This window comes from Lotus japonicus, chromosome 1 (genome assembly GCF_012489685.1).
Source record: "Lotus japonicus ecotype B-129 chromosome 1, LjGifu_v1.2".
Taxonomy (NCBI): domain Eukaryota; kingdom Viridiplantae; phylum Streptophyta; class Magnoliopsida; order Fabales; family Fabaceae; genus Lotus; species Lotus japonicus.
The window spans coordinates 80,340,637-80,355,781 of NC_080041.1; the positions used below are offsets into that span (position 1 = coordinate 80,340,637).

Here is a 15,145-nt window from a genome sequence, read left to right on the forward strand (position 1 = left end):
GTTTAGATTCATTATTATTGAACATTTTACCATTACAGATTTATTTGAGTAAAAATTATGTTCAATGGAATCCTAACACGTCAAATTTTTCATTTGGTTTTTTCTTCACTAGAACTCGAGATTTGGCATCCCAATGCAGCAGGTAAATGGAGCTTTTTGTCAAATCAAACAAATCCCGGTGGCATAACAGTGTTAACCCTTGAGTAATTAGTTTAACCATGGTTCTAAGTTCTAACAACTTAGCTTTTATAGTTGGCCATTTGGTTAGAACAATAGAAGCCTTGCTTTCCTTAGACTAACTGATGACTTGATTGTAATATTGAACTTGGTCATTTGGGCCACCTAAATGATATTTGGCCACTTGGTCGTTTAGGATAATCAAAATAAGAACCCCTCAGTTCGCCATGTAATGTAAATGAAATGCCAATCGAGATGAACAATTAAAATGTTGAGTTAAACAATATAATTTCGACCTAAGTTGTCATTGACCTCTTTAATGTAAAAGATCAATGATTTAACATATTCCATCTAAGTTGGAATGTCGATCATTTTGGTTATCTGTTGATCAGTATTCAGTCCTTAGCATATGTTTTATTTTGAAACTTTTAGCATATGTTAATGAGGAGAATAACATGCAATCTTTTGAAATTGGAGATCTTTTATTTATTTTTGATAAAGGAAAATAATATTGGTCGAGAAATCAATAGCTCTGCTCACGGAGTGAACCCTAGACCAAGCAAAGATCAAAGGCTCAAAGCAATTCAAACTTAATTAGCCTTACAAAACTGAGATTATGTTAACCTACCTGCTCATTCCCTTTTATACAAATTAAGTTATCTCCCCTTGTTAATAATAGAATGACATTCCCCTCAACCTCTCTCTAATCTCAATATTAAAGAGATACATGTTTGACCGATTCACATCTCGTCATATCTTTACAAATATCACATACAAATCTTTCTAGTTAAGTAATCGGCTTCTAGAAACAATATTGGATGTTGGGTCTAAGCTTTTAATTTCATTGCATTCTTAGCATCAAGGTCAAATACGCCCTCAGGTTTATTAGATCGGTGGATTAAAAGAAAAAATTCAATTATTTAACCAAAATCCGAAATCCTTTTGACCCGAGCTCCACGCCCATGACCTTATGTGAAGTGAAATGTGTCTTTAAGCTTCTTCGAATATATGCTTATGGGACGTGGACCTACTAATCCAAGTCTAAATTTTAAGAACATCATAGTTTACTATACACATGCAAGTATATAATTTTTTGAAACTAGGTCATTGAAAGGATCTCAAAAACCCACCAAAGCACGAAAGTCGGGATCTTTCAGAAAATGGATTCCTATTCGAAGGGTGCATAACCGCAATCCTAATCATTGATATTTTAATTTGATAGCTTATTTCCTCTAAGGTGACTTCTTTACTTTACATTAACCAAATCCAATAATATTTGATAGAAATAGTTTGGGCACAAGATGTACCCAGGAAAGGGGTAAAAAGGTAAGGGAAAAAACAGAGACCAATAACAACACCTAATATAAGGGTTCCAAAATTTTCGTGGAACTATCCTTCCTATGACCAAATGCTGTAGCAACTACAGTCTACAGAAAGGGGTCAAAGTACCATTCAAAAGAAACTAAAGCCTTTTAAAATAAGAACATGAAACAGCAACTCTAGATCGATAACTTTCTGCATCCATAGCTTACAGCCTTGATCCTGATAAGCATGATGAGAACAAGCCTTTAAAAAAAAAACATGATAGAATAAAACCAAACCATAGCATAAAGACAACATTATTAAGCACGCACATGAATCAAATGGACTGCATATCAGTAAGTCTAATACATCTATTGATAACCAACCAGAGAGGAGCATATAGCGTTATATTAGCATTACAAGAAGGCAGGCCTAGAAAAGTCCTAATTATTGTCAACAATAATGCAAATCTTTGTATACTCCCTTCCATTCGAAAAATATATAAATTGAACTCCAATCTGCCAGCCCATATGATACACGCCTTGCTTATTCCTCTGGCAACACAACACCCCTCTACACCAAATTTAATTACAAAATATAACAATACCCCTCTTTACCAAATTTCTCCATGATAAAGCCTTAACCTTCATTGGAATTCTGGTAAAAATGAATCTGAAATCACCAACTTCGGCTGCATAATTGTTCTGCATGCTGAACTAACAAGATAAGCCTGTAGGTTCTTGGAGCCAAATCCATTTTAACTGATATTAGTGTACGTCTATAAGAAACTTCAAGAAAAATTTCACACTTCTTTTTACATTCTCTCAAACTCTCCTAGTCTTTTGCAAGACGCAACAATCCGAATGCTAAATAACAAGGAAATCTAATTTATAGCCTATAGTTGTTGACAGATGAACAGAAAGAAAAGGTGATTCTCAACGACAGATGAACAACAACAAATCAAATCTAGAATGACCGGGTCGATCATGTGTTTCATCACTTTCCCTCATCTTATTACTCATCCCGGTACAGCAATGCTGCAAATAAAAAGAGAAAGTCAGATTAATCCTTATCAAATTGACAAAGAACATATATTTTTCCATCCTAAAGACTAAAGTTGGATTCACTCTCTTGAGTTATAGGCGGGGATTTAAGAAACTCAACTAATACAATAACACATATCAACCTCTAAAGAATGTTTGAATTGAAAGAACTAATATATATTATATATCAATTATAACATATAATTGCAAATCTCAAAAAAATGGACTGAGATTGGTGTGTATGTATGGTTAACTCCATTGTTGCCTAAATCTAAACATTAGGTGGAGTTCTCATTCTGGTCAATTGGGTCAGGGGTTGACCACTTCTCTACACGTGAGCTAGCTTCATAGCCTGCAGATGCAATAAAAAACAAAATGTTATTAGAACATGCATAGAAAGCTAATTAATTAGATATAGAATGAGCTATAGCTAGTTTTGTTTATGTTGAACTCTACCTCTTTATCCCAATCACATCGTAATGTGACTATGATCAGTATCACCGTTTGTATTGCTGTGCCACCAAATATCATCCCACCCCAGATGCCCTGCATGTCAAGTTACCATAAAATCACCAAATTACCAGAATTGAATTTAATACTCAGAAACAACTCACAAGAAAAAACTTATATCCAGAATTGATTAGATACTTACAGCAACGCCAGTGTCGAAGACCCATCCCATAAGAATTCCAAGTGGAAGCCCAATGAGGTAGTAGCACCCTATGTTTATGTATGCTACAAATGCTTGCCATCCAGAACCAACTGCCACTCCTGTTATATCATACATATATAATAGATCAATATTAACTATGATGATCAAATTAAGATCATCATGACAGTTATAATTTATGAATTTTTCATAAATTTTATTAAAATTTATATTTTTTGTTATTTTTTTATTCAAGGAGTGAAAAGAAAAAGAATCATAAGAAAATTACAGCCTATGGAAAGCTGTACAAAAAGAATCAACCACTAAAATGAGGAGAGGCCCTTTGGAGGAGCGTCCCAGTCCCAGACCGTCAAGGAAAAAGAACGCAAGACACCAAACTTAGTCAGATAATCCAAAAAGGAAAACGAGTGACCAAAGTTAGGCAAATAATTCGCCGCAACATTCCTTTCGCGAAGCAAATGATGAAAAAAGACAATCCAATCACGCTGAATGAGCCTCTTAATGCAACTAGTAATTGAAGCATAAAAATGATAAATTAGATGAAAGTCTATTAGAGTATACTACTCGTGATAAGTAAAGCTACTGATTGTAGCTGAGTTAGTGTGTTAGTTATGCTTGCTTAGCTGTCAAGCTTAGCTGGCATAACAGAATTAAGAGTTAGTTGTTAGAGTTTGTTAGAATTGTTAGCTTGTTCATCAAGCTTTATATTCTTCTATAAGTACTGAACTATGGTCTATTGTATCATTACCTTTGAAATGAATGAGAATTAGATTTACAGAGTTCTGAGTTTTCAACATGGTATCAAGAGCAGGTCACGATCCTTGAGATCTCTCTCGATTTTCTTTTCTTCTCCTTCTTCTTCGTCATGGCTGACGAAATTCCAGAGATTCCGATCCCGATTCCAGTTCCAGTGGCTCAACCGCAGTTGAGTTCATCCACGCTTGTTCACAAGCTTACGTTGAAGCTTGATGATACAAATTTTCTTTCATGGAAGCAGCATGTGGAAGGGATCGTTCGCACTCACAGGTTGCAGAGTTTCCTTTCTCCTCCTGAGATTCCACCACGATTTCTCACTGAAGAAGATCGTGTGAATGCAGTGGAGAATCCTGCATATCAAGTCTGGGAGCAGCAAGATTCTGCTCTGTTTACGTGGTTACTTTCTTCGCTTTCACCATCAGTGCTTCCTACTGTGGTGAATTGCTCTCAGTCCTGGCAAGTCTGGGAAGCAGTGCTCGAATTCTTCCACGCACACGCTCTCGCGCAGTCCACACAACTGAGATCTGAGATTCGATCCATCTCCAAGGGATCGAAGTCGTGTTCTGAGTATCTCAAGCGTATTAAGTCGATTGTTAATGCGCTAATCACGATTGGAGATCCAATCTCCTATCGTGAACACTTGGAAGCAGTGTTTGATGGCTTGCCTGAGGAATACAGTCATCTTCAAACGATTGTGTACAATCGTGAATCACCGAGTTCGATTTCGCAGGTTGAAGCGATGATTATCGCACATGAAGCGCGTCTTGATCGCGCTCGTACTCGCCAGATCTCGACAAATCCTCCGTCGGCGCTCCTTACTCAGGCTTCACCGCCACCAGCGACTCAACCTCCGCTGTCGACACCGTCGCCGGTGGCCTCTGAAGCAAATTATGCTTCTGGATCTGTCGATTCTTCCTATAAGGATCGTTCTTATGATGATCGCAGTGATGATCGCACTGGATCCTATGAATCGCGTGGACGTGGTGGCTACACTAGCAACAATGGTGGAAACAACTCTCGTGGTGGCTACAATGGCCGTGGAGGAGGTAGAGGTAATAATCGCAGCGTTCAGTGTCAGATTTGTAAGAAGTATGGACATGATGCTACTGTTTGTTACTATCGTGGTTCTTCATCTTCATCCACTCCTTCTTCTGGCATTTCTGGAATGAACTCATGCTATGGAATGCAATTTTCTAATTTTCCTATGATGCCTATGCCTCAGTTTGGCTTCTCACCTTACTGTGGATCTCCTCAGTTTGGTTTTCCCACTCAGTTTGGTCAGCAACAACAGTTTGGTCATGGACATTCATTCTCTGGTTTTCCTTTTGGTCCTCAACAGTTTGGATTTAGTTCCTTTGCTGGTACTCCATGGAGTAATTTTCCTTCTCAGTTCAACAATGGAGGACAGAGGCCTGGAAATTCCATTGCAAGGCCTCCACAAGCTATGCTTACTGGCACATCACAGGCTGGAGGATCTGCTTCAGCAAACCTGAGCACTTGGTTCCCTGATTCTGGTGCTACTCACCATGTGACAAATGACTCCTCAGTCATCTCAGATAGTGTCTCCCTCACTGGTAATGATCACATCTTCATGGGGAATGGACAAGGTTTGCCAATCCTCTCTATAGGATCTGCTTCTTTTCCTTCTCCTTATCATAATACAACCACACTCACTCTTAAAAATCTGCTTCTAGTTCCCAATATCACCAAGAATTTGGTTAGTGTAAGTAAGTTTGCAAGGGACAATCATGTTTATTTTGAATTTCACCCTTCTTTCTGTGTTGTTAAATGTCAGGTCACATCTAGAGTTCTTCTTCAAGGTCATGTTGGACCAGATGGCTTGTATGTCTTTGAAGGCATGCATACTCCTTCCCTTTCCAAGACATCTCCTATTCCAGCTTCTGCTTCTTTGTCTCCAGTGGCTGTTTCAGACTCAGTTTCTGCTTTGTCAGCTGCATTATCTAGCTCTACTACACCTAGTCTTAGTCCTAAGTCTATAGTTTCATCTTCTGCTCTTGTAAGCCCAACCTCTTATGGTTTGTGGCATTCTAGATTAGGTCATCCTCATCATGAGGCTTTGCATTTAGCTTTAACCTCTTGTAATATTCAAGTTCCTAATAAAACAAAGTTCAATGTTTGTTCAGCTTGTTGTCTTTCTAAGTCTCATCGCTTGCCATCTCATTCTTCTACTACTGTTTACTCCTCTCCTCTAGAGCTAATTTTTGCTGATTTATGGGGGCCCTCCTCTATTGAGTCTTCTTGTGGTTTTTCTTATTTTCTTACTTGTGTGGATGCCTTTTCTCGTTTCACATGGATCTTTCCTATGAGAAAGAAATCTGATACTTGTTCCACATTTCTACAGTTTCAAGCTATGGTAGAATTGAAATTTAGCAAGAAACTTAAGTCTATTCAAACTGACAATGGCACAGAGTTTAAACCCCTTACTTCCTATTTTACAAAGTCAGGGATTGTTCATAGGTTGACATGTCCCTATACACATCACCAAAATGGTAGTGTGGAGAGGAAACATCGCCATATTGTTGAAACTGGCCTTTCCTTGCTAGCACATGCTCATTTGCCATATCAATTTTGGGATCAAGCTTTTCTTGCAGCTGTGTTTCTCATTAACAGATTGCCTACCTCTGTTTTAGGCAATGCAAGTCCTTACCTTAAGCTTTTTAATACACAACCTGATTACAAGCTACTTAGAGTTTTTGGCTGTGCTTGTTACCCACATTTGAGGCCTTACACACAATCCAAGTTGTCTCTGAGGTCTAAGCTTTGTGTGTTCATGGGCTATTCATCACAACATCAAGGTTATAAGTGTATGGACAATGAAGGCAAAATTTATATCTCAAGGGATGTGGTTTTTGATGAATTCAACTTTCCCTATCCACACATGTTCACTTCCTCAGAGGTTCCTCACCCAGATCAAGGGCTTTCTTCTATTATTTCTCTGGTACCAGCTGCTGTTCATGGTCCACCTCAAGCTGTTAATGCTCCTCCACTTTCACCTCCCTCTTCAGGGGACACTCATCCCAGTGGTTTTTCAGTTCAGCAGCAGCCTAGTCACTCACCTAGTCATGGATCATCTTCTGGATCAGCACAGCCAGGTCATAATAATTCTGCAACTTCTTCTTCTACTGGTGCAATTGCTCAGCCCATTGGGAATGTTCATCCCATGCAAACAAGGGCAAAATCTGGTATTGTCATGCCCAGATTATTTCCCACACTTCTCCTAACCCAAGCAGAACCTACAAACTCTACTCAAGCATTAAAGGATCCTAAGTGGAAGGCTGCTATGCAAGCTGAATATGATGCCTTGATGGCCAATGGAACCTGGACTTTGGTTCCACTCCCTAAGGATCGAAAGCCTATTGGCTGCAAATGGGTATTTAGGGTTAAAGAGAATGCTGATGGGACAATTAATAGATACACAGGATATCACCAAGTGAAAGGGTTTGACTACTCAGAAACTTTTTCTCCAGTGGTAAAGCCAATTACTATTCGCATAATCCTCAGCTTGGCTATCACTAAGAAGTGGCACATTCATCAACTTGATGTGAATAATGCTTTTCTTAATGGGGCACTTCAAGAGGAGGTCTACATGACACAACCCTCTGGTTTTCTTTGTAAAGACAAGTCTTTTGTGTGCAGACTGCACAAGGCTCTCTATGGCCTCAAACAAGCCCCAAGAGCTTGGTTTGAAAGGTTAAGGGCAGCTCTAGTTAAGTATGGTTTCACTCCTAGCAAATGTGATCCTTCCTTGTTCACTTTCTCCACCAAAGGTTGTGTTATCTACATTCTTGTTTATGTAGATGACATTATTATTACTGGGAATTCACTGCCATTAGTTCAACAAGTGGTGAAGAATCTTGATTCAGAATTTTCCTTGAAGCAGTTGGGGCAGCTAGACTATTTCCTAGGTGTTCAAGTTCATCATTTGAAGGACAGATCCTTACTTCTTACACAAACAAAATACATCAATGATTTGCTTGAGAGAGCAGAAATGGGGGAGGCCAAAGGCATATCTACTCCCATGATTGGAGGTGCTAAGTTGAGCAAATATGGCTCAGATTATTTTGCAGATCCAACATTGTACAGGTCTATTGTTGGTGCTCTGCAGTATGCTACTTTGACAAGACCAGAGATTAGCTTTGCAGTGAATAAGGTTTGCCAATTCCTCAGCCAGCCCTTGGAGGATCATTGGAAGGCTGTCAAAAGAATACTTAGGTATCTTAAAGGCACCATACATCATGGTCTTCACCTTAGGCCTTGTTCCTTACACACTTCTGTCCCTCTTGTGGCCTTTTGTGATGCTGACTGGGGATCTGACCCTGATGACAGACGATCAACCTCGGGCACTTGTGTCTTTTTTGGTCCAAATTTAGTCTCTTGGAGCTCCAAGAAACAGACCTTGGTTTCTAGATCTAGCACAGAGGCAGAATATCGCAGCCTGGCCAATACATCAGCAGAATTACTTTGGGTTCAGTCATTATTGCAAGAGCTTCAGGTTCCCTTTTCTCCACCTCGAGTATTTTGTGATAATATGGGTGCAGTTGCTCTCACTCATAATCCTGTTCTTCATACTCGCACCAAACATATGGAGCTTGATATCTTCTTTGTGAGGGAAAAGGTTCTTGACAAGACTCTTTTTGTTCATCACATTCCTTCTGAAGACCAGATTGCTGACATATTCACCAAAGCTCTTTCCCCTACTAGGTTTGAGTATCTTCGTTCCAAACTCAAGGTGCTTGAGCGGGTTCCTTCTCCCCCACCTTGAGTTTGCAGGGGTGTATTAGAGTATACTACTCGTGATAAGTAAAGCTACTGATTGTAGCTAAGTTAGTGTGTTAGTTATGCTTGCTTAGCTGTCAAGCTTAGCTGGCATAACAGAATTAAGAGTTAGTTGTTAGAGTTTGTTAGAATTGTTAGCTTGTTCATCAAGCTTTATATTTTTCTATAAGTACTGAACTATGGTCTATTGTATCATTACCTTTGAAATGAATGAGAATTAGATTTACAGAGTTCTGAGTTTTCAACAAAGTCCTTCAAAAGACCCAAAATGAGCTTAAAATCAAAAAATAATTCAATATGTCTAAAATCATGTTGCCAAAAGACATTTAGGCCGTGAAAGATGGCTAACAGCACAGCGCGCAGACTGTCAGAGACGCCTACATGACCCGAATAGCCAGCTAACCAAACGTCCTCCTCCTCCTCGGACCGAACCGTACCACCAAAATCTGAGTGTCCCAAATTGCCCAATGAACTACCACAAATATGTTTTTCTTGTTTTGTTAATTTACATTAACTAAACAAACACCCCCACAATACTTTTTGTACCGTACCTATGCACGTGCAAGAAGAGGACAATAGATAGGATTCTATAAGCATTGATCTAGCTTTAATTGGAATTGATTCAGATTCATTCTTCTACTTTATCTTTTTATGACGATATATATAAGTTGATTTTTCAGATTTCATATTTGGTGTCATTGATTATTCCACGTGTTATGATAATATGTTTTACCTGACAAAACAGGCTGAACACTGTTGAGAAGAATGGTGACCGCTAAGAGGTACGACATGCCGTCAACTGCTTGAAGCACAGAAGAGCTGGAGGTGAATATGTAAGCAAATTGGTCATGGAATATCATTATCAGAACGCAGAAAACGACACCAATCACTGTTGATTGCACCACTGATACTTGCATTGCAAATTTTGCTGATTTCCCATTTCCTGCGCCTAGCTCATTCGCCACCCTCACCCTGTATATATATTCAAATAATTAACCAGAAATAGTTCAATTTAGTGAAATAATAACTAACTAATTATAATGAACTCAACAAATCATTATTGTAGAATGGTGAAATTCTTTCTATTAATATGGTTCTTTCTTTTTATATAATAAGTTTGGGAAGAAGAATATTGTTCTTTTTAAATTCATTACATTCGATAATTTTCGTATGAAAAGTATACTATGCCTAACGGGTACAAATGACTCAGTGAGAAGCCTCAGTAGATGCTAGCTAAATGCTCTTCTATCCTATCCTTATCCAATATTTCTCCTATTAACAGGGTAGAAACAGCCAGGGTGCTACCTCCTTTTGATCGCGACAAATGGTAAGTGAAGAGAATAAATAAAGTAATACTATTTCAAATTTAATAATGAAATGAAGTTATTTTATTTTATAATTTAAGAAGTGAATAAAATGATAAAAAAAAATTAGTAAGTAACAATCATGAATTTATACATACAAATTCAGATAAGAGGAATTTTACGTAATAAATTTAATCAAATTTCACCTTTTTATATACCTCAAATAATAACCACAAATTTAATTTCTCTTCATCTAATATTTTATCCTTTTGATCCGCATTCTTAATAGAAAAAAAAATCCTGGTTTTTTAAACCAGTACAATATTTTATCGGTTGTCCATTTCTATCAAGAGATTAATTTTTATGCACCGACGGTGTAAATAAGTTTTACACCATCATTCAATCACATCTCTTCATTTTGTTAACTCACAATTAATTTTGAATTTAATAATATTTAAAATAGAAAATGGATGGTTGTGATTAAATGATGGTGTAAAACTTTTTACACCGTTGGTGCATAGAAATTAATCTCTTCTATCAATGCTCTTCTATTTCTCGAGTTTAGACTCATGCTGCCCTACCAATTTTTTTCCAAGGAAAAAAGATAGCATTGATCCCGTATTCCAAACAAAAGGACCATTCAACACTGTATCATCAAAATTAAGGACATACATATAAAAGGAATTATGTTTTCTTCACCCCTCATTTTGAGGTGGAAGGAGGTGGAGGAGGAGAGAGATAGGAAGAAAAGAAAAAGTATGAGAGAGAAAGTATGAGATGTGATAGATGATAAGAGGAGAGAAGTAGAAACAAAAATAGGTGGAAATGAAGTGTTTAAAAGATAAGGTGTGTATATATCATTACTCATATAAAAGAGAGTAGTTCCATTGCCCACATTATTTTAATTATGATGTTACTTTTGATGCTAAAAGGGAGCAATTAAAAGAAGCGGTAAAGAATCCAATGCCATACCCAGTACCCGCGAAGAAAGCCAGTGGGATCATCATTTCCCATCCATTGATAGTCATGCTGCAAAATAAAATAAAATAAAACAAAAAGTCAGACCTTCATCATATATTTATCAATAAAGAAAACTTATTCTAATTTTTGTATTCATATAAGATACAGAATCTCATTAAATAAAAAGTCAGACCCACGTTAGTTATTAGAATAGACATTAGTTTCAGACTTTCAGTCAATTATAAAAAATAAGAAATGTTTGAATGAGCCTGCCTATTTTAATTTTTAACAGTACTATTTTATTAGCACCATTCTTTAGTGCATCCGTGTTGCACATGATTCTTCTGTACTTCTGTTTGCCAATTTTCAAATTCATAACTACTTTGGAAACCACCAGCTTATCTAATAAAAAACTTTGGAACCTACCATCAAACAGGGAAAGAAAAGAAAAGGTCCAAACTCACCACACCGACAAGGCATCAACAGCAACAGTAGCATTCTTCAACTTCCCTGTCATGAGTAACAGTATCCTGTAGTACCAGTTCTCTAAGCTGCAACAATCACCATCATTTTAGACTCACTGACCCAAAAACCAGTACAATTCCCAAATCTAAATTGAGTAAAAGCATCTCTATCTATAACATCTTAACTTTTGGTTCTTAATAATATTGATGTGAGCTAAAATTGTTAGACTTTACGCAACTCATAAGTAAGTCATGTAGATTTTGCTCCCACCAGGGGTATTTTTATTTTGAGTTCTTAACACTATTTATTTATGCAATAACATTATATTTTTTATATTTTTTATTTTCATAAAGCAAAACTCGTAAAGCAACGAGGAACTTCACGTCAGGACTAAAGTCGCTTAACTCATAAAGCAATGTCCCTTAACTAAAACTTATTCTTAAACTTAATAACCAAGAACCTCACGTCAGGACTCTTCAATGCTTAAGAAATCGGGATAGAATCACATAGATGCTCTAACATAAATTGTCTGAGGGGGAAGAAACAGAGAATGATATGATACCATACCAGAGCATGACCCCAGAAGCAAAAGAGAGTTTGAGAAACTCCCATAGTCCACTAAAAGCTTCCATGGAAAAACCACCCCATGTCAAAGGACACCCACCATAAGCAGCATAAGCAAACATTCCAAAAACCAGAACCCACCAAGAAACATCCAGAGCAATAGCAGCACCAAGAAGCCCAAAATCCAACACATAAATCAAGAGCCAGCTAGTGAAAACATTAACCACCAAACCCAGCAACGAAACCCAAGCAATCACAGCAGTCTTCAGCTGGCACTGGAGAAACCTCTGCAGAGGGAACTGAAACGCGAAACTGAAATGCAGAGGAATCAGCCACACCGCCACCACACCACTCCACTCCGCAACCTCATCTGGCTGCCCCAGAAGCTTCAGAATCGGAGTTGCAAAAACGTAAAACGGAAGCAACAGGAAACAGCACAGAAACAGAACAATCCATGACCTCTGCATGTAAATCCCCAGCATGTGATACCTCTTCGCACCAAACGCTTGACCGCACAGCGTCTCCAACGCACTTGCCATCCCCAACTGTTAATCACCAATGTTAGAACAACAACAAGTAAACAAAGAGTATAGTGAGAAACACACAAAAAGTTTTGGTCACACAGTTCGGTCAAATTACCTACGTTTGCGCAACATAGGTCAAATTACCTACGTTTGCGCGACATAGTTCCTATTATTGATTAAGATTCAGAATACCTTAGGTTATAGTGTTACAAGCATATATAGGGATACAAACAATAACTTTTCGCGGCCTTTCCCCTTGCCACTTTATATGTGAATTAATTCATCAAACATATTCAGTGCGTGAAGAATTGGAAATTGAAATTACATAGTGAGAGAGGAGATGCTATTGGACTTACTAGGAGGCCGAAATTAAAGCCAACGATGACGGTGTTGGCGATGGAGATGGCGGCGAGTTGGACGTCGCCGAGGTGGCCGGCGAAGGCTTGAGTGACGACGTTCATGGTGAATGAGGCGAGGCGGCTGAAGATGGAGGGGCCAACGATGATCCATAGGTTCTTGGTTTCAATCCAGAGCTTGTTGCTGAATCGTTGTTGATCCTGATCCTGAAAAGGTTGGTCTTGTGCATGAGGATTGGCCAAGAGGGATTGGATAAGATCATTGGTGCCATCTTCTTCTTCTTCATTCTCTCTCTTCACGCTACCCATGGTGGCTTTACCCGTCGTTCTGAGTTCTGACTATGGAAGACTGACTTGCACCTTTGCAAGTTGGATTTGAATGAAATGAAGTAATCAACTTCAAATTGGACTCTACCAAAAAAGATTTATACTTATACCGCCAAAGTGCATACGTGTATATATAATTTTTAGAAATAGGTAGAACTCAATTCTGATTATTAAACTGGGTGTCCCGACGCTATTAGCTAGTTTGTTTTGTTGGTTTTCTTTCTGTAATAAAAAAAAAAGTTGGGGTGTTAGTGATAAGTTGGAGAGATTAACAATGGTTCACTCTCTTAGATATAAGACCATATACAATGGTTGTTAGAAAATGATGTTGAGGATTGTTGAGAGAGTTTAATGGTTGTTGAGGATTGTTGAGAGGAGAGAGGGATGGCCGGTTTGTTGAAGGATTTCAACATTTTTTAGAGGAGAGAGGGACACCACGTGGCGCCCTGTGAAAGGCCAAGTCAGGCGCGTGCATTACACGCGTAGACAAGGCGTGTGACGCGCCTTGTCTTAGGAGCCTGTTTTTTCTCCTCCCCTGCCACGTGTCTGACTCTGATTGGTGGCTCCGGATTTCGTTTTCCCTTATCTTTTGAACTCAATTATTTCATCAAAAAAAAATTTATACCAAAATTCATGATTTTTTTTTTCTCTATAAATAAAGACTTGGTTCGTTTGATTTGGACACAGAAAAAAAAAACCAAGTTTTTCACCATCTTATTATCTCTCTCAGCATCTTATTTATCTATCTATTAGCATTTGTTTTGAAATGGATCCCAACAATCACCATTTCAACACCCATAGTTCTTCAAACAACCCATTTTACAACCAAAATCACAACAACTATGAAGATCCAAATCAAATTTCTTACCAACGTCCTCAAAATCCCACCAATTATCAAGTCCCACATCAATTCTTCAACCAACGTCCTCAAAATCCAAACTATTATCAAGTCCCACATCAAATCTCCAACCAACGTCCTCGAAATCCAAACTATTATCCAGATCCAAATCAATATTCGAACCAACCTCCTCAAAACATACAAAATTTTAACCAGTCATCATTTGTTCCAAACTCTCATCCATCTTATGGATCTGTGAGATATTCATCTCAAACAGCCCAGTCTAGTGGTTATATGTCAGTGGTTCCTGAAAATTTTCCGAGTGTTGATGTACCGGAATTTCCGGAATTTTCAACACAAGTCAATCTTGGTGGCGGGTCAGCTGATAATGAAGTCAATGAAGTCACTCCTAAGAGCAAAAAAGCCCCTTCACCCGCATGGAACACTGCACAAAATCTAGTGCTAATTAGTGGGTGGATTAATTGTGGAACAAGCAGTGTTGTCGAAAGAAACCAGAAAGGAGAAACATTTTGGAGGGATATTGCTGAGTATTGTAATGAGCATTGCTCATTCGATCCTCCGCGCGATTGGGTTGCCTGCCGAAACCGTTGGAATTATATGAACACAAGATTGAGTAAATGGATTGGCGCTTATGATAGCGCTAAGTGTGAGCAACGAAGCGGTTGGTCGGAGGATGATGTTATCGCAAGAGCGCAGGAATTATTCGCAAGTGGGAAGATTGGTCAATTTACTTTGATGGAAGAATGGCGCGCTCTCCGTGATCAACCACGTTTTTGTAGTCAGGTAGGAGGAAATACTGACTCGAGAAGTAGTGGATCTAAGAGATCACACGACAGTGATGCAAGTGGCTCAAACTCTATAGGATCAATTCCTCGTCCAATGGGTAGGGAGGCAGCTAAAAAAAAGAGTAAAAAGAAAATTAGAGAAGATGCCTACGAGGAGGTGGACAAAGAGTGGGATTCTTACATCCAATTCAAGGAGAAAGAGCTTGAACGATTGGACAAGATAGCATCGGTGCAAGCAGAGACTAACGAATTGATT

At 38.4% G+C, this 15,145-nt stretch overlaps 1 protein-coding gene across 2 annotated transcripts; it reads right to left on the bottom strand.

Annotated features, from left to right (window-relative positions):
* Positions 1-1,812: 1,812 nt before the first annotated feature.
* On the bottom strand, positions 1,813-13,334 carry LOC130718464 (protein DETOXIFICATION 27-like). 2 transcript variants are annotated; one of them, XR_009012639.1, is made up of 9 exons: positions 12,919-13,334; positions 12,042-12,583; positions 11,474-11,560; positions 11,022-11,078; positions 9,479-9,717; positions 3,175-3,293; positions 2,979-3,068; positions 2,777-2,874; positions 1,813-2,516 (listed from the first exon to the last, which is right to left on the bottom strand). XR_009012639.1 is itself a non-coding variant. In XM_057569061.1 (8 exons), exons 1-8 carry the CDS (start codon positions 13,225-13,227, stop codon positions 2,851-2,853), a joined length of 1,467 nt encoding a protein of 488 aa, XP_057425044.1. In that variant the 5' UTR covers positions 13,228-13,334; the 3' UTR covers positions 1,813-2,850. The 2 variants fall into 2 exon arrangements, 1 of the variants encoding a protein (XP_057425044.1); XM_057569061.1 differs by having other exon boundaries at positions 1,813-2,874.
* Positions 13,335-15,145: the final 1,811 nt, after the last annotated feature.